Source organism: Coregonus clupeaformis, chromosome 13 (genome assembly GCF_020615455.1).
Source record: "Coregonus clupeaformis isolate EN_2021a chromosome 13, ASM2061545v1, whole genome shotgun sequence".
In the NCBI taxonomy this organism is placed as follows: Eukaryota; Metazoa; Chordata; class Actinopteri; order Salmoniformes; family Salmonidae; genus Coregonus; species Coregonus clupeaformis.
The window spans coordinates 45,736,261-45,761,630 of NC_059204.1; the positions used below are offsets into that span (position 1 = coordinate 45,736,261).

At 41.9% G+C, this 25,370-nt stretch overlaps 1 protein-coding gene across 2 annotated transcripts in view; it reads left to right on the forward strand.

Moving 5' to 3' along the window:
• The window catches only part of LOC121578931 (neurexin-2-beta-like), a 314,921-nt gene that overhangs the window by 41,621 nt on the left and 247,930 nt on the right, over positions 1 to 25,370 (forward strand). For both annotated transcript variants that reach the window (XM_045224458.1, XM_045224459.1), the window contains exon 2: positions 13,549 to 15,042. In XM_045224458.1, the coding sequence (XP_045080393.1) occupies positions 14,322 to 15,042 (721 nt within the window). In that variant the 5' untranslated portion in view covers positions 13,549 to 14,321. The remainder of the gene's footprint in view (positions 1 to 13,548; positions 15,043 to 25,370) is intronic.

The window sequence follows — 25,370 nt, forward strand, 5'->3', positions numbered from 1 at the left end:
AAATTGTAGACTGATCATTTCTTTGTCAGTGGGCAAACGTACAAAATCAGCAGGGGTTCAAATATTTTTTTCCCTCACTGTATACACAAACTAATGAGGGGATAAGAACCAGGTGTGTGTAATTGACAAGACAAGACAAATGTAATGATGATATATGGAGCGGCAGTGGCTAGTAAGCTGGTGACGACGAACGCCGAAGCCTGCCCGAACAAGGAGGGGAGGCAGCCTCGGCGGAAGTCGTGACACAATGTTGTTGATTCATCATCCGTTTTCTCATATCACAACCATTAAACTCTGGAACTGTTTTAAAATCACCATTGGCCTCATGGTGAAATCCCTGAGCAGTTTCCTTTCTCTTCGGCTACTGAGTTAGGACGGATGCCTGTATCTTTGCAGAGACTGCTTGTAGTGATACACCATCCAAAGTATAATTAATAACTTCACCATGCTCAAACGGATATTCAATGTCTGCTTGTTTTATTTCTGTCTACCAATAGGTGCCCTTCTTTGTGAGGCATTGGAAAACCTCCCTGGTCTTTGTGGTTGAATCTATGTTTGGACTTCACTGCTTGACTGAGGGAACTTACAGATAATTATATGTGTGGGGTACAGAGATGAGGTAGTCATTAAAAAATCTTGTTAAACACTATTATTGCACCCAGAGTGAGTCCTCCTATGCTTACACATCTGGACAGCCAATACAACTCTGTTGCTAGACAGGAAGTTAAGTGATATGGGTAATAAACTGTTCCTTCTCCCTTCATGTGACCTGACCTGACCTCGGCCCCCATTCCTCACTAATCCACAGCTATCCACCCTTGACAGTGACCGCAACCATGTGATTTCCTTTTCCCTTACTTTGTAACATTTCAAGCCCCTGTCTCATATCCAACCTCCATTCACCCCACCATATACATTCCTCCTACATATAACCATTGGATTCAGTTGTTGGGTTGTAATTTTAAATACTTGCTACACCAGAAGTTAGACTGTGGCCCTTCTCCTCTCCAGGATACCTAATATCTAACAATAACATGTTCTGACAGAATGTAAACTCTCTGCATTCCCCTCTCTCCCTCAGTAACATGAATAAGGATATTTCAAGTTAGTACCCATCACTTGTTAAGCACATTTTTACTCCTGAACATATTTAGGCTTGCCATAATAAAGGGGTTGAATACTTATTGACTCAAGACATTTCAGCTTTTCATTTTTTATTAATTTGTAAAAATGTCTAAAAACATAATTACACTTTGATATTATGGGGTATTGTGTGTAGGCCAGTGACACAAAATTCAGGCTGTAACACAACCAATTTTGAAAAAAGTCAAGAGACTAGAGACTACTTTCTGAAGGCGTTGTAGATGGCTCTCTTTACATGCAAAAGCGGCATGATTAAAATGTATTGTGTAGTCACCACCACAATGTTTCAGACTCGGAGGACCAACCATCTCCACATACAGACTAACAATCCAAAGGGTGAACACATTCTGTCTGCACTAGCTTTGGGGCATTATAGAATCCTGCGGCCTCATTTATTAACCGTGCGTAAATGTCTCATTAAATTTCTGGTGTACGTGGAGATTCTAGGATTTGTGTGCTCAACAAATTATTGGGATTTATCAAACTGTCGCACTCAACATATACGCATGTTTTCATTGATAAATCAGAGCCATACTATATATGTGCACTCGTGAAAGAGCATTACAACCCCGCCTGTAAAACGCCCTCCAATTCACCTTGTAGGTTAACAAAAACACCCTCATTTGGTAGTTTCTAAAAGAAAGCGCAATGGCACATTTGATCACATTTCTGTAGAGGTGTGGGCAGAATGATTTAATATTAGAATGTTTTGATAAGCATTGACCTTTTCAAACTACAAATGCATGTAGCATATAGCATGCCAAACACTGTTGTAGTGCTAAATAATACTTAACTGTCTACATTTGATAAACCTGACTATCTGACTCCATTTGATATTATAGTTCAACCATGTCAATCAAGTATTATGCGTTTAGTTGACTAAGATCAAGAAATGGTGATGAGAAGTGAATGTAAAACGCAAGTATTATTTAATAACTTTGTAAAATGAATGAAATCACATATAAGGCATAAACTTAAGTTACAAAGCATTAATAAGCATTAGTCTAGGTATACAAATCTTACAGTTCCAAGCCAAAGCATGAAAAAAGAGATGCCTACTAGGTCAGAGGCCTAGAAGCCTAGAAAATTTGAAAATGTCATACAACCGTTCTCCATGGATACAGGATACAGGATAAGAGGCAGAAAAAATACATTTCATTCCATTTATCATCTTTAAAGGTAGGGCTGGGTGATATGGGCAAAATATCATATCATTTTTGACGGTATGACAGTATTTGACGGTATCTTATGTTTTTGAATAATACAAGTTCTAAATATGCTTTATGAGTAGTTCATGACCCTAGGGTGGTAACACATACATTATAAGTGATTTCAATGGGGCTTTCTCAATTCTGATTGTTTTATACTGTTCAATCCAACTTCAAACCAAAATAATTTTCTGCATTTTCTACAATTTTTGCATTTCCTGCATGTTTGTTATCATTTCCACAGTGTGTCATGCAGGGCTGCATGATATGGGCAAAAAATCTAGGTCTAGTTAATTGGTGAACTGTTGAAATCATGGAAATTGAATTATTATTCTGATTCTATGGTTGGAATATAGTGGACAGCACTTTCAATACATTGTTGTTTGACATGACAACAAATGAATAAGCCAGGGAGGAATTATTGACAGGGTTTGAACCAAAGTGTTGGTCAATGTGTCCAGAGGAACCCTAATTGGATGTTACATTCCATGTTGTTTTACCTCATGTAACATACTATAGGCCTACACCCGCCCTGGTACCAGACTGTATTAGCTATCTATGTACTGTATGCTCTGACTCTTTGTACATTTAGCAAGCTAGCCAGCTAACTAGCGATTAGCATTAGCGGCTAACAATATTTATTTTAGCACCAACTTGCTAAGAAAAGACAAACTAGCAGACAGTGGTTTGCAGACTGTAAGATACACAAACTAATAGTGTAATTATAGAACGCTTGTGGAAAGCAGTATGTCACCAACATGTTGTTGCATCTATCTAACCATGCAGAGTGAATGGCAAGAAAGTGTTTGTGACTCGTGCTCTCTCCTTGAGTGACCGGGGGCTTGGTGTGGGAAGCGGCATGCAGCAGGAGGAGAGAGAAAGACGACTCAAGTAGCAAACAGAGTAAACTATAAAAACGGACATTACACGCTCCGGAGTTGCTTATCACATTTAACAAACCAAACATTGAAATACCATTATAGAAGGTAAAGTAAAAACCCAAACCGGTCCATGCATCAATACCGGTGTGTATAGTAAATTACGGTATACCGCCCAGCCCTATTTGAATGTGTGACTCTTTCCAACCAAAACCAACCACCATTGACTAATCAAACGATACCAAGTCACGTTAACCTGTTCACCCAGGCCCAATCTCCACAGGATGTCACAGCATTTAAAGGCTTGTGTGGGGGATGAAACCAGTGCAGGTAAGGCAGAATTCCTAAAGACAATAATAGGTAGAGTTCACCCTGTACAGATACAAGTTACCACTGACCCTTAAATCATTGTCATTTGTGTCTTCCTTGTGTTCCTGGGCATTTGCAATGCATCTCCAGGTGACAGAGAGCACATAGTTTAGGGCCGAGCCTACACTGGCCGCGCATTCTGTAAGATTGATTGTCTATTCAAAGAATTTAAAAGTAAACGCTACCGCCTACACTTCTATGCAAGAGATGAGATGTTGTTCAATATTTTGTTTATCAATAGCTGATTGCGTTTCTATCTCCTGCCTTGGTATAGGCTCTGAAATTAAATAGGCTATGATGCCGAGCTCATAATCCTATCGCACAGCAATACTGTAGCCTACCCACACTGTCAAAGATTTTTTAAATATTTACTTTAGACTATTGAATGAGCGATGGATGAACATTTGTTGTGTAGCGGGAATAAACCAGTAATGTCAAAAAAGGAGAGACATACTGTATGTCCTGCAATATGATTATGATTTAGGCCTATATAATAAAAAATAATAAAGAACATATTCTACATGCTGCTATGCGATCTCCTTACCCATGGCAAATGCATCTGTTTCATCATTAGGCCTACGTTTTAATGTTTTTATTAGGCTACCATTATTATAATTCCTGTGCGTCAAACACTTCCATTTCACCCAAAATAACAATATTTGCTTGCAATTCAATTCTTTAACCACTAGAACATGGTCTGTGCTGTTTGTGGAAATACATACACTTTCCCGTCAAAATTGATCAATTCCAACCTTTGTGGGGAAAATGCCTCACGCAAGGTTTAGTTTTTATGTGCACACGCACCTTTAATAAGAGGCCCCAGGTTATTCCAGCTAGCTTCTATCCCATGTCCTAGAAGCCTCCTTTTACATTTTAGTCATTTAGCAGACGCTCTTATCCAGAGCGACTTACAGTTAGTGAGTGCATACATCATTTTTTATACTGGCCCCCTGTGGGAATCGAACCCACAACCCTGGCGTTGCAAACGCCATGCTCTACCAACTGAGCTACATCCCTGGGCCAATTGTGCGCCGCCCCATGGGTCTCCCGGTCGCGGCCGGCTATGACAGAGCCTGGATTTGAACCAGGATCTCTAGTGGCACAGCTAGCACAGCGATGCAGTGCCTTAGACCACTGCGCCACTCGGGAGACTTTTCCACTCCACGTCTGATTTTAGTGGCTCGTTTTGAAGCCGTGTGATCCCCTTCTTACATGTGCAACGTCGCTATTAATTTTGGCCCACTCAGCTCCTCTGGGACACTCCCCACGGCTCTTGGTCTTTCCAATCAAATGCTATTACTCAGTGTCACCATCTCTCACTTTCCCTGTGCATTTGCTAGATCTACTGACACTTTATACTCTTTGTACTTGTCCCCTGGTGAATGTCTGCGTGAGTGCCTGCCTGCATTTGCAAGTGACACAGAGAATTGCGAAGACTGTGTACATGCATCTCTTTGTGTGTACATTCGTTCAGTCATTTAATGATGTAGGAAAATTGCACATCTCTAAGATGGCTATCATTTGATTTGTTTTAGTAACATTGTAATGTTATCTTGCTACTTATGAAGTATGTATAGTCTCTGTAATATACAGTGGGGTCTGGAATTATTCGATCCCTTGATAAAGATGAGCAAAATAGACTATATAAAATAAATAATACAAATATTGATCTATAATGTATGCAATAAAAATAAAAAGTATTTTATACCAATACAGTTGCTCAGAGAAAGAGATTTTGTTTAACAAGTAATACAAAATCAAAAAAAGATACGGGTCAAAATTAATAACATCCCTGTTTTCAATACTCCAGCACCATCCCCTTGCGAGGATAACGACACTGAACCTTTTTCTAAAATGTTTTATGATATTTGAGAACACATTGGGAGGAATCTTAGAACATTCCTCCATATAGAATCTTTCCAGATCCTTGATATCCTTTGTCTGCGCTTATGGACTGCCCTCTTCAATTCAAATCACAGGTTTTCAATGGGGTTCAAGTCCGGAGACTGAGATGGCTATTGCAAAATGTTGATTTTGTGGTCAAACAAAATGTCTTCCTCTGAGCAATTGTATTAGTATAGAATAATATAATTTTTCATTTTTTTGGAGCATACAATATAGCTCAGTATTGGTATTATTTATTGTATACACTATTTTCTCATCTTTATCAAGGGATCCAATAATTCCAGACCCCACTGTATCTACATATTACAGTTACTAATGCCTGGCATAATAGCTGACCTTGGCTTTTTACCCAGGACACAGAGCCGGAATGCCCTTTAACCTGCTCTAATTTGCTTAATGCTGAGTATGACTCCCTAACCACAAATCTATTAACAGACCTTTTCTCACATTTGTTCCTCCCAACTACTGTATATCTTACTGTGAAACATGAATTGCAAAATGATGATGATGAACTGTTATACAATACTGTCCACTCCTCTAAAGTGCTATACCATGATGAATCTTTGTTTGGTAATTTATTTGTGTGTGTGTGTGTGTGTGTGTTCAGTGGTGGGCTGCCCGTTCCACTGTGTGGGTGAGTCTCTCTCTGGCAGGCTCAGTGGAGGTGCTCCCCAGGGCCCCCTCCACCCGTCTGCCTCTTTCATCTCTCCGGCCTGGGGGCCCATCCACCTCCGCTGTGCCCAGAGAGAGGCAGAGGGAGGTGCAGGGAGACACAGAGGGAAAACGCAGCATGGGAAGAGAGGCTGCTGCAGTGCTGCAGTGCACAGTACTGACAGAGGCTGGGTCAGATGGCCTGCAGCTCCAAAGACTGTACAGGTGGATGGAAACTGACTGGCTCCAGTGTTTCTACTCAATCGTTATTCATCTCTCTGGAGAGGTCCGGATGACAGGGTCCAGTTACAGCCAGACTGGAAACTTTACTGACCCTGGTATTCTGTGGACCTTTGAGAGAAGGGTGACGATAGGTTATATACTGTAGCTGGTCTATCATGACTGGTGTACGTTTTATAAGATCTTCTGTAGATAGACTTCAAAGTAATGGCACGTACAGTGGCCTCTTGAAATTGGCATGCGTTATAGATATTGTATACAGTATATGAGGAATGGACAATAAAGAGGAATCTTTTCAGTTGTTATCAAACACTCATGTTTGGAATGTACAGTGTGTTGTGCCCAGCTGAAGTGATGCATAGTAGAGTCTGGAGTGTTTTGTCAGTTTGCTTTGGACTCGGTAAGTAGGTAAATGTGTATGAAGGAAGCTGTAGTGGTGCTCTAATGTGACTGACTTTGACACAGATGCCGTAAGGACGTGTGCAGTTGGTTGGGTAGTGTGTTCACAGCTGAGTCCTTCGGGCCCACACTAACTATCTTCAAGAGTTATGGATATTTTCAACTGTGGTATACATTATTTTGATTAGGTCTGGGGATGCCTGAATTTGCATTAGCCATAGATAATAACCGGATTTTAATGGCCATATCTGTTATCTAAATAAGTTAATCTTATTCTTGGCGATAAAACCTGGCCAAGGAGCGTTAATGTTGGATTTGGTCACTACTAGCTCTTTCTTCAAATACTTTTTGAGTTACCAGAAGATGGAGGCCAGTAGGAGGAGATCCTCCTTGCTGTGTAAATAATAAATGTGAGCATTTGAAAGATCTCATCTATAAGTCATGTGCTCTGCCCTTCCTGGTGGAATGCTCCAAATCCCCTCCTTCACACACTACACTGCCCCTCTGCCCCTCAATTTCCCCCAACATACAATGAGGGAAAAAAGTATTTAATCCCCACCTGATTTTGTACGTTTGCCCACTGACAAAGACATGATCAGTCTATAATTGTAATGGTAGGTTTATTTGAACAGTGAGAGACAGAATAACAACAAAAAAATCCAGAAGAACGCATGTCAAAAATGTTATAAATTGATTTGCATTTTAATGAGGGAAATAAGTATTTGACCCCTCTGCAAAACATGACTTAGTACTTGGTGGCAAAACCCTTGTTGGCAATCACAGAGGTCAGACGTTTCTTGTAGTTGGCTACCAGGTTTGCACACATCTCAGGAGGGATTTTGTTCCACTCCTCTTTGCAGATCTTCTCCAAGTCATTAAGGTTTTGAGGCTGACGTTTGGCAACTCGAACCTTCAGCTCCCTCCACAGATTTTCTATGGGATTAAGGTCTGGAGACTGGCTAGGCTACTCCAGGACCTTAATGTGCTTCTTCTTGAGCCACTCCTTTGTTGCCTTGGCCGTGTGTTTTGGGTCATTGTCATGCTGGAATACCCATCCACGACCCATTTTCAATGCCCTGCCTGAGGGAAGGAGGTTCTCACCCAAGATTTGACGGTACATGGCCCTGTCCATCGTCCTTTTGATGCGGTGAAGTTGTCCTGTCCCCTTAGCAGAAAAACACCCACAAAGCATAATATTTCCACCTCCATGTTTGACGGTGGGGATGGTGTTCTTGGGGTCATAGGCAGCATTCCTCCTCCTCCAAACACGGCGAGTTGAGTTGATGCCAAAGAGCTCGATTTTGGTGTCATCTGACCACAACACTTTCACCCAGTTCTCCTCTGAATCATTCCGATGTTCATTGGCAAACTTCAGACGGCCCTGTATATGTGCTTTCTTGAGCAGGGGGACCTTGCGGGCGCTGCAGGATTTCAGTCCTTCACGGCGTAGTGTTTTACCAATTGTTTTCTTGGTGACTATGGTCCCAGCTGCCTTGAGATCATTTACAAGATCCTCCCATGTAGTTCTGGGCTGATTCCTCACCGTTCTCATGATCATTGCAACTCCACAAGGAGAGATCTTGCATGGAGCCCCAGGCCGAGGGAGATTGACAGTTATTTTGTGTTTCTTCCATTTGCGAATAATCGCACCAACTGTTGTCACCTTCTCACCAAGCTGCTTGGCGATGGTCGTGTAGCCCATTCCAGCCTTGTGTAGGTCTACAATCTTGTCCCTGACATCCTTGGAGAGCTCTTTGGTCTTGGCCATGGTGGAGAGTTTGGAATCTGATTGATTGATTGCTTCTGTGGACAGGTGTCTTTTATACAGGTAACAAGCTGAGATTAGAAGCACTCCCTTTAAGAGTGTGCTCCTAATCAAAGCTCGTTACATGTATAAAAGACACCTGGGAGCCAGAAATCTTTCTGATTGAGAGGGGTTCAAATACTTATTTCCCTCATGTCACGGTCATTGAGAGACGGGTCAGACCAAGGTGCAGCGTGGTATGCGTACATGTTTATTAGAACTAATAAACACTCGACAAAAACAACAAAAAGCAACGTAACCGTGAAGGTCCTAAGGGCTATAACACCACAAGCCTAACAGGAACACAAGATCCCACAACTAAGGTAGGCAACCAGGCTACATACAGTGGGGGACAAAAGTATTTAGTCAGCCACCAATTGTGAAAGTTCTCCCACTTAAAAAGATGAGAGAGGCCTGTAATTTTCATAATAGGTACACGTCAACTATGACAGACAAAATGAGGGAGAAAAATCCAGAAAATCACATTGTAGGATTTTTTATGAATTTATTTGCAAATTATGGTGGAAAATAAGTATTTGGTCAATAACAAAAGTTTCTCAATACTTTGTTATATACCCTTTGTTGGCAATGACACAGGTCAAACGTTTTCTGTAAGTCTTCACAAGGTTTTCACACACTGTTGCTGGTATTTTGGCCCATTCCTCCATGCAGATCTCCTCTAGAACAGTGATGTTTTGGGGCTGTCGCTGGGCAACACGGACTTTCAACTCCCTCCAAAGATTTTCTATGGGGTTGAGATCTGGAGACTGGCTAGGCCACTCCAGGACCTTGAAATGCTTCTTACGAAGCCACTCCTTCGTTGCCCGGGCGGTGTGTTTGGGATCATTGTCATGCTGAAAGACCCAGCCACGTTTCATCTTCAATGCCCTTGCTGATGGAAGGAGGTTTTCACTCAAAATCTCACGATACATGGCCCCATTCATTCTTTCCTTTACACGGATCAGTCATCCTGGTCCCTTTGCAGAAAAACAGCCCCAAAGCATGATGTTTCCACCCCCATGCTTCACAGTAGGTATGGTGTTCTTTGGATGCAACTCAGCATTCTTTGTCCTCCAAACACGACGAGTTGAGTTTTTACCAAAAAGTTCTATTTTGGTTTCATCTGACCATATGACATTCTCCCAATCCTCTTCTGGATCATCCAAATGCACTCTAGCAAACTTCAGACGGGCCTGGACATGTACTGGCTTAAGCAGGGGGACACGTCTGGCACTGCAGGATTTGAGTCCCTGGCGGCGTAGTGTGTTACTGATGGTAGGCTTTGTTACTTTGGTCCCAGCTCTCTGCAGGTCATTCACTAGGTCCCCCCGTGTGGTTCTGGGATTTTCGCTCACCGTTCTTGTGATCATTTTGACTCCACGGGGTGAGATCTTGCGTGGAGCCCCAGATCGAGGGAGATTATCAGTGGTCTTGTATGTCTTCCATTTCCTAATAATTGTTCCCACAGTTGATTTCTTCAAACCAAGCTGCTTACCTATTGCAGATTCAGTCTTCCCAGCCTGGTGCAGGTCTACAATTTTGTTTCTGGTGTCCTTTGACAGCTCTTTGGTCTTGGCCATAGTGGAGTTTGGAGTGTGACTGTTTGAGGTTGTGGACAGGTGTCATTTATACTGATAACAAGTTCAAACAGGTGCCATTAATACAGGTAACGAGTGGAGGACAGAGGAGCCTCTTAAAGAAGAAGTTACAGGTCTGTGAGAGCCAGAAATCTTGCTTGTTTGTAGGTGACCAAATACTTATTTTCCACCATAATTTGCAAATTAATTAATTAAAAATCCTACAATGTGATTTTCTGGATTTTTTTCCCTTAATTTTTCTGTCATAGTTGAAAATTACAGGCCTCTCTCATCTTTTTAAGTGGGAGAACTTGCACAATTGGTGGCTGACTAAATACTTTTTTCCCCCACTGTAAGTATGATCCCCAATCAGAGACAACGAGCGACAGCTGCCTCTGATTGGGAATCACACCCGGCCAAACCTAGACATACACATACTAGATCTCCAACATAGAATATGATCACATAGATCTCAAACTGAAACTCACACCCTTACCCAACCAACAAGAGTTCTCTAGGTCAGGGCGTGACACCTCATTAAAATGCAAATTAATTTATAACATTTTTGACATGTGTTTTTCTGGATTTTTGTTGTTGTTATTCTGTCTCTCACTGTTCAAATAAACCTACCATTAAATTTATAGACTGATCATTTCTTTGTCAGTGGGCAAACGTACAAAATCAGCAGGGGATCAAATACTTTTTTCCCTCACTGTACGTGAGACTGTCCTTGACGATATATGATATGTTTAGGCACTATTAATCCTTTTTGACTGGGGTGTGTGGCTCAGACAAAAAATGCAATACATAAGCCTTTTTTTCCCCAGTTTGGCTGCAATTCCCATAGGCTGCCTCCGAAATGGTACCCTATTCCCCATATAGTGCACTATGCCATTTCAGAAGCAACTATGGTTCCCCACCATCACCCAGCCATCTCTGTTCAGTGAGTTGGAGAGCCTCGATGCAACAGTGGTGTTCAGAAGTGAAGGGAAAAGGAGAGAGCTGTTCAGTACCTGCATCCACTCTGACTCTGACACATCTGAGAGGAGCGCTGCCCTTTCCTACACAGCCACTGTCCCAGAGAGAGAAGGGGAGAGAGAGAAACCTATTCACTGTATGCAGACACTCAACACAACACAGAGTGGGTTGGCAGGACAATGATTTGTATTCCTGCAAGGTCAATTAACATACCCTCACACAAAAGGTTGGTTGTGTGATATGCATTGTTAATGAGCTTAAGTTTTTTATCATTTTATTTATAATTGTTGGTGTTTATAAAGGCCACCAGCAACTGTGGTTAAGTCTGGTCTCTCTGGTGTCTGATATATCATTAGCATTCCTGCTGCATTGCAACATGTTTCCCAGCTCACACCTCTCCTCTCAGAGAGGGAGAATTCGCCAGCTCAAAGCAGATCTGGAGAGGATCTTCTCTAGACTTTTAGATTCAGCCCACTGTAAACTGAACAGGCTGGGCTCATCACTTATTTTTCACCAAACATAGTTTTCTGCTCTGCCCAGTAAGCCCCAGCTTCATCCCTGTTGTCTAGCTGGGAGGAGAGATGTTTGATTGTGCTGGGCTTTGTGCTTGGCCTCGTGTGTAGCCTGCTGTGTGGAGGTACTTCAGGCTAACAAAAAGTGAATGCTGTTTTATATTGAATAACAGGTGGATGGAAGGGCTTGTTGATGTGTTGGTTTTAGTCCATCAACTATAACCCATATCTGCACTCACTTTATTTATTCAGTGTGTTTGATTCTGCAATCAATTGGTTTCAATAACCCCTGTCTTTGATTTGGGTGTTTTACTGTGTTATTTCTAGATGAAGGCTGTCACGAAGGCTTTTTCTTTTCAAGTGACAATCCAACATGCAAAAGGCCTGTACCTTCGTTGTCATTAGAGCTGTGAGACTTGTGTTCCGCAGGACACAGTGGCTCCGTCACAACAAGCCACAGTGCCTCCGTCACAACAAGCCACAGTGCCTCCGTCTCAACAGGCCACAGCAATTCATCAAACAATCCGAAGGCAATTCGTTCCTTCATTCTGCAGGCGTTTTCCTGGAGGCAGACGAAGACTGATTTGTCTGGAAAGACATGCAGTCTGTTGCACTTTCTTGTGGGTGGAGGGGGAGCGGCAAATGGCCCAGTTTTGATTTGATTAAATTTATTAGAAGGAGCAGCAAGGGAAACTTGGGACTACGGCACCACGCTAGCTCTTTGACTATAATTGTGTTAATTGAAAGTGGGTACTTTTAAATTATATTTAGTGTCTACTGTTGTTCTCACCAAATGTTTTCATGTTGATCTTGTCATTTTGCGGCATGCATAAAAGGGGAATTGTTCACTTTCCTCTCAGCTTTTCATCCACTTCTTACCAGATAACTGACAGGCCCTGATAGTTATCCTTAATTAAAAGGTGTCCCTCCCTCTGCAGATTTACTGCTCATTATGCAAGATAATTGCTGTTAGATGTCACATTCAAGGACACTGAATCACTTTGGAAGATCACTGGAAAGTGACAAAGTGCAACAGCAGGGCCATCCTGATAAAGCTAATCAGAGAGGACTGTAAAATTAAACGTTTGTGTTGTTTAATTTTGACTGAAGACCTTTTGAGAAAGGTCACAGTACTCACAATGGTAATCTTGCTAAAAATACATTTCATATTTAATTAGATGCACAACATGAACACAGCAATCTGCTCTCTCTCTCTCTCTCTCTCTCTCTCTCTCTCTCTCTCTCTCTCTCTCTCTCTCTCTCTCTCTCTCTCTCTCTCTCTCTCTCTCTATATATATATATATATATATATATATATATATATATATATATATATATGTATATATATATCTTCCTCTCTCTCACTCCGTCAGTATACTATCTGTAGTGCTTTCAACGAAGCTCCCAAACCCTATTGACGTGATTGAAAAGCCCTGAGTCTCTTCCTACACTCCAAGCCTCCATTGGTCTCTAACTAAAATAATCTTTCCTCCCCTGCCTCTCTGGGTTCTCTGCTGTGTCGCCGGGGGGACTAATAAACAAAGCAATGCAATACTAAAGTATTTTTCTTTCTCTCTCGCTCTCTCTCGCTCTCAATCTCTCTCTTCTTTCTTTTTCTGTGCCATATTTAATTATTTGTTTTATGTCATTATTTAATTATATGATTTATATAACTACAGAAGATTAAAGACATACAATGTTTTAGTTATTATAATGTTAAAGCTTACATTTTTATAATCTATTATGTTATGTCATTATTTTGTTATGTGAGTTACATAGCTTCAGTAGATTAGACAACTCCAGCGGCTGGAGATTTAAAATGATGCTAAGCTGTCAATTATCTTTTATTCCTCTCCTAACATAATTTTCTTGTGTGTATTCCAGAGCAGTGGGACACTAACGAAGATGGGGCCTGCACCTGTTTCTGCTTGGCTCTGTGCCTAGCTAACTCCTGGAGACCAGACTGGACTGGACTGCTGCCAGGATATTTGGTTGATAAGGAAGGGGAAGAGGAACAGATAGCCTTGAATTAGTTTTGTTGTTTGTCCTGTTTGTGACCCATTACCCAAACCAGCTCACTTCAACATTCTGCAGCAATCTTCACTTGTTTTTGTAAATGTGGTAGTTCCTGGACTCCTAAACGTAGGCTACAGTATGTGCTAGTTCCTGGACTCCTAAACGTAGGCTACAGTATGTGCTAGTTCCTGGACTCCTAAACGTAGGCTACATTATGTGCTAGTTCCTGGACTCCTAAACGTAGGCTACATTATGTGCTAGTTCCTGGACTCCTAAATGTAGGCTACAGTATGTGCTAGTTCCTGGACTCCTAAACGTAGGCTACAGTATGTGCTAGTTCCTAGATTCCTAAACATATGGATTCTATCATGTCCCCAGAACATTTTCTGTAGCCTGTTCTCTGTATAATAACTGACCATTTTTGGGATTTTATTCCCAGTTTTTCAACTCAATGGAGAGGCTAAGAAGATAATCAGGATAGAGAGGCAAAGCTAAAGAGACGCATTGGAATCATATTATTTCTGTAAACTTTAGGGAAAACACAACAACAGTGTAGACTGGAGATCATTTCTGCCTCTCTCAGCGGTGGTGGATTAAAAGCAACGAGACCTAGTTGGAGGGATTAGGGCCAGAAGGGGAAGATGATAAGCAGCAAGGGGCAACGTGAAGGTCGGGCTGTGTGGCCCCTGCTATTGACTGGGCTGTTGTTGACAGTCATGGCCACGGCCTTGGAGTACGAGGGAGTCCCTGGCCAGTGGGCACGGTACGGCCGCTGGGAGGCCAAGGTCACAGGTGAGCTGAGCTTCACTCTGAAGACCAACATCAGCAAGGCCCTGGTGCTCTACCTGGACGATGGAGGGAACTGTGACTTCCTGGAGCTACTGATCACAGATGGCCGGCTGCATCTGCGCTTCACCATCCACTGCGCAGAGCCTGCCTCCCTGCACACGGAGACCCACGTCAACGACCAGCGCTGGCACCGCGTGCTGCTCACCCGCAACTACAGAGAGACCAGCCTGGTGGTGGACAACGAGGAGAAGGTGGCCAAAGTCAAGTCCAAGAGGAGTGAGATGGTGGTGGCCAGTGACCTTTACGTAGGCGGCATCTCGCCAGATGTGCGCCTATCTGCCCTCACGTCCAGCACCGTCAAATATGAGCCACCCTTCCAGGGCCTGATTGCCAACTTGAAGCTGGGGGAGACCCTCCCAGTGCTCCTGGATGGCCAAAGTGTTCAGAATGATTTGGAATACCTGTGTATTAAACAGAACCCCTGTAGCAACAGAGGCCTCTGCTCCATCCACCAGGGAGAGGTCCTCTGTGACTGCACCAACACTGGCTACAAGGGAAGCTACTGCCATGAAGGTGAGCCAAATATTCAATGAGCTGAATGTGTTCATGGAAAGGGCCTGTTTTCCCATTTGAATGCCTTAGCAGTAAAAGTGATTGCTTTGTGAAGTTAAATGATGGTTTTTGAGGGATTCCTTTAGGGTTTACTTGTAATTCTGAGCCATTATCTGAACAGACATACATTTTCCTTAATTATTAGAGGGAGAGTTGTGCTGATCTACATTTTAGCACAGCTTGACGTGCTGTCTCTGAATGCTTAGGGGGTTTGGCTGAGATGGTTGGATAGCCTGTTGATTATGATTACATTTTCTCTGAGTTTAGTTAGGCCCACGTAACTCACTTGTTTCATGGCTAAAGGGAAATAAGCTAATCTTGTTCTACTGCTCCACTCACATATATTGTAGCAACATCACGCTAGTAAATGTCACCTACAGAGTATAAGGGAATGTTTTCATAGAAGTAAAACGTTTGCTTGTCTTGAGAGGAAATTTAAATGTTTTACTGTATGTTGTTTTGGTTTCTGTGTTTATCCTGGCTTTAACATTCATAATTCTAAAAGCATTCTGTTACCTGATACTTAACCTTGTCTTGAACCAGACTTCCTTAAAATGCGAAGCCTGGGGAAGGTCCATGGCAGAAATCATAAAATGCCTTGCTTGGACAGAGCTCCAAAGGTGCTCACCAGATTAGTGCCGTAGGAGCAACAGTGCGTGAGGACAAAATATGTCAACAAAACAAGCACTGGTGGCAAAACATTTTAGAACGTTTGCAGCATGCTGGTTTTCACAGTATTTTACTGTTATTTCGAGATGAGCTAAAGCTGCAGCAGGAGGGGAGTAGGGCCTTATAAAATCTGTGATACGGAGAATGCGGACAGAATCACGGAATCCAGACAATAAAACGGAATTCGACAATATTAAAAAATGTATTGAACTTAGTAGGGAATCAACTAAATGTATTGAAAATTAAGTAATTTGCCCAACTTTATCATAAGACAACAGAATGCATCAATGATTCGTATTTCCTGCAACTTTCTGAAGAGGCAACAAGAATTCTCCATGTGTGTGAATGTGTGTTGTGCGCAGCTACCACTTTGTGTAACCGTTAGCAGTGATGCTAAAGAAAAATCTGGTAGATAGAAAGGCTTTCCCAAAAACCTTCTCAATTAAATGTTAACTACAAAGTAGCCTATTTGCATCAATCCAGTGGGTATTTGTTTTGCAAACTCTACTATTACATTTTAGTCATTTAGCAGACGCTCTTATCCAGAGTGACTTAAATTACTATCATGTGTGGTACAAAAACACCCTAGGTGCACACTGGAATTAAAGGGTAACTACACCCAAAAATCTAAATGTCTAAAATGTTGTGGTCTCCTGATTAAAGCATTGTTGTGGAGTTAGAACATCCAATTGAGTTGTTTTTCTATTTTAAAAAAAGTGTGATTTTGAGAGTGAAAACCTGAAAAAATGTGAGAACAGAAACCTGGAAAAACAAAACGGAGAAAACGGAATTTGGCTAAATATAAAACTGATTTTAAAGGGTCCTAGGCGAGAAATGGTCTACAATGCTGGCCATATCAATACATTTTGACGTTTCTGAAGTGATATTTGGCTGTAAAGGCTAGCATGAGAGACAATAAGTAACTAGCCACAATGAGGTTCATTTTGAGAAAAGTCAGCTAACCTTGTAAATTACCTAAGTATAACTAGCTAGCTATAGCTAGTTAAATTTCTCTCACAATTATAAAGCCAACAAAATGTTAATAAAAACAGCATATTATTGACCTAAAAGGTTAGCTGTGTTAGCCCAGTCGCTAGCTTATCCAGGGTCAGTTATACCGTTGAAGTCGGAAGTTTACATACACCTTAGCAAAATACATTTAAACTCAGTTTTTCACAATTCCTGACATTTAATCCTAGTAAAAATTCCCTGTCTTAGGTCAGTTAGGATCACCACTTTATTTTAAGAATGTGAAATGTCAGAATAATAGTAGAGAGAATGATTTATTAAGCTTTTATTTATTTCATCACATTCCCAGTGGGTCAGAAGTTTACATACACTCAATTAGTATTTGGTAGCATTGCCTTTAAATTGTTTAACTTGGGTCAAACGTTTTGGGTAGCCTTCCACAAGCTTCCCACAATAAGTTGGGTGAATTTTGGCCCATTCCTCCTGACAGAGCTGGTGTAACTGAGTCAGGTTTGTAGGCCTCCTTGCTCGCACACGCTTTTTCAGTTCTGCCCACACATTTTCTATAGGATTGAGGTCAGGGCTTTGTGATGGCCACTCCAATACCTTGACTTTGTTGTCCTTAAGCCATTTTGCCACAACTTTGGAAGTATGCTTGGGGTCATTGTCCATTTGGAAGACCCATTTGCGACCAAGCTTTAACTTCCTGACTGATGTCTTGAGATGGTGCTTCAATATATCAACATAATTTTCCTTCCTCATGATGCCATCTATTTTGTGAAGTGCACCAGTCCCTCCTGCAGCAAAGCACCCCCACAGCATGATGCTGCCACCCCCGTGCTTCACAGTTGGGATGGTGTTCTTAGGCTTGCAAGCAACCCCCTTTTTCCTCCAAACATAACAATGGTCATTATGGCCAAACAGTTCTATTTTTGTTTCCTCAGACCAGAGGACATTTCTCCAAAAAGTATGATCTTTGTCCCCATGTGCAGTTGCAAACCGTAGTCTGGCTTTTTTATGGCGGTTTTTGAGCAGTGGCTTCTTCCTTGCTGAGCAGCCTTTCAGGGTATGTCCTGAGCGGCCTTTCAGGATATGTCGATATAGGACTCGTTTTACTGTGGATATATATAATTTTGTACCTGTTTCCTCCAGCATCTTCACGTCCTTTGCTGTTGTTCTGGAAGTGATTTGCACCAAAGTACGTTCATCTCTAGGAGACAGAACGCGTCTCCTTCCTGAGCGGTATGACGGCTGCCTGGTCCCATGGTGTTTATACTTGCATACTATTGTTTGTACAGATGAACGTGGTACCTTCAGGCATTTGGAAATTGCTCCAAAGTATGAACCAGACGTGTGGAGGTCAACAACAAAAAAATTGACTGATTTCTTTTCATTTTCCCATGATGTCAAGCAAAGAGGCACTGAGTTTGAAGGTAGGCCTTGAAATACATCCACAGGTACACCTCCAATTGACTCAAATTATGTCAGAAGCTTCTAAAGCCATGACATCATTTTCTGGAATTTTCCAAAGCTGTTTAAAGGCACAGTCAACTTAGTGTATGTAAACCTCTGACCCACTAGAATTGTGATACATTAGATTTTACATTTTAGTCATTTAGCAGACGCTCTTATCCAGAGCGACTTACAGTTAGTGAGTGCCTACATTTCCCCCCCATACTGATACAGTGAATTATAAGTGAAATAATCTGTCTGTAAACAATTGTTGGAAAAATTACTTGTCATGCACAAAGTAGATGTCCTAATCGACTTGCCAAAACTATAGTTTGTTAACAAGAAATGTGTGGAGTGGTTGAAAAACGAGTTTTAATGACTCCAACCTAAATGTATGTAAACTTCCGACTTCAACTGTACCCAGAGCAACCATGTACTGTCTATCTATGGGAACAACTGCAACCTTTTTGCAAGCAACATTGCTGAAATGAATAAAATAAAATAACATGTTACCTGTAATGCTCATCTCCTGTAGCCTAATTGTCATCTCCTTATCTGCATACTGTACCTAAATTACAAGGGTTGGATTTGCACTAAACCATTTTATATGTCAGCACTTAAAAGGCATGTACAAAATCTGGAAAGGGTTTGCCTCATACAGTGCCTTTAGAATGTATTCATACCCCTTGACTTATTCCAGATTCTGTTGTGTTACAGCCTGAATTCAAAATGGATTCAATAGAAGAAGAAAAATCTCACCCATCTGCACACAATACTGACAAAGTGAAAACATATTTTAAGAAATGTTTGCAAATGTATTGAAAATGAAATACAGAAATATCTAATGTACATAAGTATTCACACCCCTGAGTCAATACATGTTAGAATCACCTTTGGTAGCGATTACAGCTACGAGTCTTTCTGGGTAATTCTCTAACAGCTTTGCACACATGGATTATTCAAGCTCTGTCAAGTTGGTTGTTGTTCATTGCTACACAGCCATTTTCAAATCATGCCATAGACTTTCAAGCCGATTTAAGGCAAACGTTAACTAGGCCACTCAGGAACATTCAATGTTTTCTTGGTAAGCAACTCCAGTGTATATTTGGCCTTGTGTTTTACGTTATTGTCCTACTGAAAGGTGAATTTGTCTCCCAGTGTCTGTTGGAAAGCAGACTGAACCAGGTTTTCCTCTAGGATTTTGCTTGTGCTAAGCTCTATTCCGTTTCTTTTCATCCTAAAAACCTCCGTAGTCCTTGCCGATGACAAACATACCCATAACATGATGCAGCCACCACCATGCTTGAAAATGTGAAGAGTGGTGCTAAGTGATGTGTTCTGTTGGATTTGCCCCAAATATATTGCTTTATATTCAGGATATAAAGTTCACTTCTTTACTTTAGTGCCTTATTGCAAACAGGATGCATGTTTTTGGAATATTTTTTATTCTGTACATGCGTCCTTCTTTTCACTCTGTCATTTAGGTTAGAATTGTGGAGTAACTACAATGTTGTTTATCCATCCTCAGTTTTCTCCTATCACAGCTATTAAACTCTGTAACTGTTTTAAAGGCACCATTGTCCTCATGGTGAAATCGCTGCGCGGTTTCCTTCCTGTATGGCAACTGAGTTATGTATCTTTGTAGTGACTGGATGTATTGATACACCATCCAGTGTAATTAATAACTTCACCATGCTCAAAGGGATATTCAATGTCTTTTTTTTTTTTTTTTTACCCATCTACCAGTAGGTGCCCTTCTTTGTGAGGCATTGGAAAACCTCCCTGGTCTTTGTGGTTGAATCTGTGTTTGAAATTCTGCTTGACTGAGGGACCTTACAGATAATTGTATGTGTGGGGTACAGAGATGAGGTAGCCATAAAAAAATAATGTTAAACACTATTATTGCACACTTATTATGTGACTTGTTAAGAAACTTATTTAGGCTTGCCATAACAAAGGGGTTGAATACTTATTGACTCAAGACATTTCAGCTTTTCATTTGTAATTATACTGAGCAAAAATATAAACGCAACATGTTGGTCCCATGTTTCATGAGCTGAAATAAAAGATCCCAGAAATGTTCCATACGCACAAAAAGCTTATTTCTCTCAAATGATGTGCACAAATTAGTTTACATCCATGTTAGTGAACATTTCTCCTTTGCCAAGATAATCCATCCACCTGACAGGTGTGGCATATCAAGAAGCTGATTAAACAGGTGCACTTTGTGCTGGGGACAATGTCATGGAATTTTAACCAATAAGGAGAGACTTTTGTTTTTCTTCAAATAATCAAACTTTTATTCAATAAGAATTGCAATAATGGAGCTGGTCAGTCATGCACTCTGAGGTGTACGGCCGAGAGCTCAAATGACACAAGGGAGTACAGAAGCCTTATATAGTCAAGCTGTCTCATGCAAGTATGTACAAAACACATGATGAGACGAGACGAAACTGGAGTACAAGGTACAGACTAACTGTGGAAAAGGTTGTCTCATTCTGTAGCAACTGCTGGTCATTCTAGTCTTCTAGTGAGGACAATAGGTGTCAAAGCAACAGGAAATCTCTCCAGACACAGTTCCTCTAAAGTAGATGAATGGTTCCCCAAACCGGGCGAGCGAGTGCATTTCACTGTCTGCCTAGATGATGAAGGGGTTTCACACACATACACATACACAAGCATGAACCTTTCGCCCAGCAACAGGCCCTAGCCAGGAAACCAGCTGTTTCACTGGTGCGCAGGATTTAACACTTTGCTCTGTTTTCAGTAGATTAAGAGGGACCAATTATTTCCCCTCTGACTAGCAGGAAACCATAGGTCCCACCTGTCAGCTCTTGGCTGTGTGCCCAGACATCATGGGGACATACTTCCCTAATTAGGTTCTTACGCTCCGCACACAAAACAGTTAAAACAGGCACTGTACTAATGCACGCACAATTCAATCTCATATGATCTAGTTTCTTTAACAATCTCAACCTTAATACCTAAGCAACTAGGCTTAAGGAAAGATATTCTAGTACACAAGCATCAGTAAGGTTTAACAGAAATTGCCCTTACAACAATTCAAGGCCACTCTAAAATGTGCGGTTTTGTCACACAATGCCACAGATGTCTCAAGTTTTGAGGGAGTGTGCAATTGGCATGCTGACTGCAGGAATATCCACCAGAGCTGTTTCCAGATAATTTAAGGTTAATTTCTCTACCTTAAGCCGCCTCCAACGTCATTTTAGAGAATTTGGCAGTACGTCCAACCGGCCTCTCAACCGCAGACCACGTGTAACCACGCTAGCCCAGGACCTCCACATCCGGCTTCTTTACCTGCGGGATCGTCTGACCTGGCTCCCCAGCGGGTGGGCCTGGCTCCCAAGTGGGTGGGCATATGCCCTCCCAGGTCCACCCATGGCTGTGCCCCTGCCCAGTCATGTGAAATCCATATATTAGGGCCTAAGGAATTCATTTAAATGGACTGATTTCCTTATATGAACTGTAACTCAGTAAAGTCAGTAAAATTGTTGCATATTGTGTTTTATTTTTGTTCAGTATAATTTCTAAAAATACCTAAAAACAGGCTATAGTGCAAAATAAGACATTATGGGGTATTGTGTGTAGGCCAGTGATGCAAAATCTCAATTTAATCCATTTTAAATGCAGGCTGTAACACAACTAAATATGGAAAAAGTCAAGGGGTTGGAATACTTTCTGAAGGCACTGTAGATCCTTCAGGTACAAAGCTCTTGCCTGAGGAGAACAAATGTGTGTTTCTATACTTTCTGAGCTGTTCCTGGGAAACACTGACCAAAATGGTGGTTCCTACCCTGTCACACTATCGTTGTTGTCTGAAAACTTTCTGAACGAACTGTATCATTTACTGGTAATGTATCTATTGGTATCATTATAAATAGAAAACATATAGCTCAACATGTAAACAACAGATGCCCAGAAGGCCAGTAATGCCATCATACTGTAGGCCTATGGCTGCATTGGGGATGCATGTCATATGATGAGCAGCAAAATGGATTCACATAGCTGATATACTGAGAGAGTGACAATCAAATAAAACAGATTGTAGATCTTACAACTAGACAAAAAGGAAATGTTCATTTGAGAATACAACACAGACACATTAGAGACAGAGCCCTTCCCCTCTTTATTACAGGATTGTGATGAATCAATATTGACACTAGTTAATTTTTCAATAACAGTTTAACAATTAAAACAAGTTTAAACACTTCCCTTCAAAGAATCAACACTACATCACTTCAAAATATACAAAAAGCTAACTCGTATGTAAAGATTAGACACCTTAGTCTAAACAACAATATATTATTGATTAGTAACAAGTAGGCTATTAATACTAAAGCAGCATTTCAGGTGAACCAGAAAAACTCCATACCAGTGCTGGCCAACCTTGCTCCATCCCTGATCTACTGGGTGAGCAGACTTCTGTTCCAGCCCAGCAATAGCACACTTGATTATCAACTCATTAGGTTTGATAAGTTGAATCCGGTGTGTTATTGCTGGGCTTAAACAGAACCCTGCACACCCAGCAGACCTCCAGCAGGGTTGGCCTACTCCAATTGTAATTGGTTTATACATTGTGTGTGATGTTTAACTGTATTTTTGTATACCAACATTTGATAACATAGGTAGGCCTACACATATAACCCATGGCATATAGGATATATATAGTCTCTTGGGACATTCTTTGGGACCTCTCCCTTCATCTGCAAACAGGCTTTCACAGGATTCCATATCTGAGGACCGGAAACGTCACAAAGAAATAGGCTTCATTATACACTGCTCAAAGAAATAAAGGGAACACTTAAACAACACAATGTAACTCCAAGTCAATCACACTTCTGTGAAATCAAACTGTCCACTTAGGAAGCAACACTGATTGACAATAAATGTCACATGCTGTTGTGCAAATGGAATAGACAACAGGTGGAAACTATAGGCAATTAGCAAGACACCCCCAATAAAGGACTGGTTTTGCAGGTGGTGACCACAGACCACTTCTCAGTTCCTATGCTTCCTGGCTGATGTTTTGGTCACTTTTAAATGCTGGCGGTGCTTTCACTCTAGTGGTAGCATGAGACGGAGTCTACAACCCACACAAGTGGCTCCGGTAGTGCAGCTCATCCAGGATGGCACATCAATGCGAGCTGTGGCAAGAAGGTTTGCTGTGTCTGTCAGTGTAGTGTCCAGAGCATGGAGGCGCTACCAGGAGACAGGCCAGTACATCAGGAGACGTGGAGGAGGCCGTAGGAGGGCAACAACCCAGCAGCAGGACCGCTACCTCCGCCTTTGTGCAAAGAGGAGCAGGAGGAGCACTGCCAGAGCCATGCAAAATGACCTCCAGCAGGCCACAAATGTGCATGTGTCTGCTCAAAAGGTCAGAAACAGACTCCATGAGGGTGGTATGAGGGCCCGACGTCCACAGGTGGGGGTTGTGCTTACAGCCCAACACCGTGCAGGACGTTTGGCATTTGCCAGAGAACACCAAGATTGGCAAATTCGCCACTGGCGCCCTGTGCTCTTCACAGATGAAAGCAGGTTCACACTGAGCACATGTGACAGACTTGACAGAGTCTGGAGACGCCGTGGAGAACGTTCTGCTGCCTGCAACATCCTCCAGCATGACCGGTTTGGCGGTGGGTCAGTCATGGTATGGGGTGGCATTTCTTTGGGGGGGCCGCACAGCCCTCCATGTGCTCGCCAGAGGTAGCCTGACTGCCATTAGGTACCGAGATGAGATCCTCAGACCCCTTGTGAGACCATATGCTGGTGCGGTTGGCCCTGGGTTCCTCCTAATGCAAGACAATGCTAGACCTCATGTGGCTGGAGTGTGTCAGCAGTTCCTGCAAGAGGAAGGCATTGATGCTATGGACTGGCACGCCCGTTCCCCAGACCTGAATCCAATTGAGCACATCTGGGACATCATGTCTCGCTCCATCCACCAACGCCACGTTGCACCACAGACTGTCCAGGAGTTGGCGGATGCTTTAGTCCAGGTCTGGGAGGAGATCCCTCAGGAGACCATCCGCCACCTCATCAAGAGCATGCCCAGGCGTTGTAGGGAGGTCATACAGGCACGTGGAGGCCACACACACTACTGAGCCTCATTTTGACTTGTTTTAAGGACATTACATCAAAGTTGGATCAGCCTGTAGTGTGGTTTTCCACTTAAATTTTGAGGGTGACTCCAAATCCAGACCTCCATGGGTTGATACATTTGATTTCCATTGATAATTTTTGTGTGATTTTGTTGTCAGCACATTCAACTATGTAAAGAAAAAAGTATTTAATAAGATTATTTCATTCATTCAGATCTAGGATGTGTTATTTTAGTGTTTTTGAGCAGTGTACTTAAATTAGACAGCATTGAATATTATGTTGCTATTATCTCTCTGTCCTCAAAGTTATCCCGTCTAGGGACTGGAACTGGATAATCCTTTCATAATGTCCACAAAATTACCAGCCCTGTCCAGCAGCCTAAACTCTCCCTTTACTGACAGCTGGAGCTGGCTGTTATCTACAAATGCATTTGGAGACTGTGTGTTTTTAATTTACAGTGATTACATCAAGATAGATAGCTAATAGGAAGTTAGCTAGCTGATGACATTTAATTAACTTAGCTAAACAGTATGTGAAGTTAGTTAGCTAGCTGTTGAGTTAGCCTACAAAGTGTTCTACTGTAGCCAGCTAGCTAAATGTATTTACTTACTTAAATAGGTTCTCCCACTGCCTCCGTTTTTGGGTCCTTACAAAAACAAAATAATGGCTAATCTTCCAGATTTTTTGGGTGGTAGCAAAGCACAGCCAGCAGTCAGGAGGATGAGTGGAGACGAGGCAAAACGTATGTTTGTCACCAGAGTGGTTTAGAACGTGTTGTGACGTTTGACTTTACCAGCATAATACATTTAAATCGCAGACTGTCAGCCACACTTGATAACTTGAAAACTAGGACTTAAAACCAGCATACGCAACAACTCTCTCTACAATATGTGTCCTACCCGGATGGAAAACAGTGACGCACATAACACACATCACCCCTTCTACAGGTGTGTGTGGGGAGGGTTCTTGAAATGTAGCAGACCATTCAAACCGTTTTTGCAATACAAAATTCTCCAGACCTCCAATGGGAGGCATGACAACGACGTGATTTTGGAGGTATGGCAATGCGAGACTACCTGATA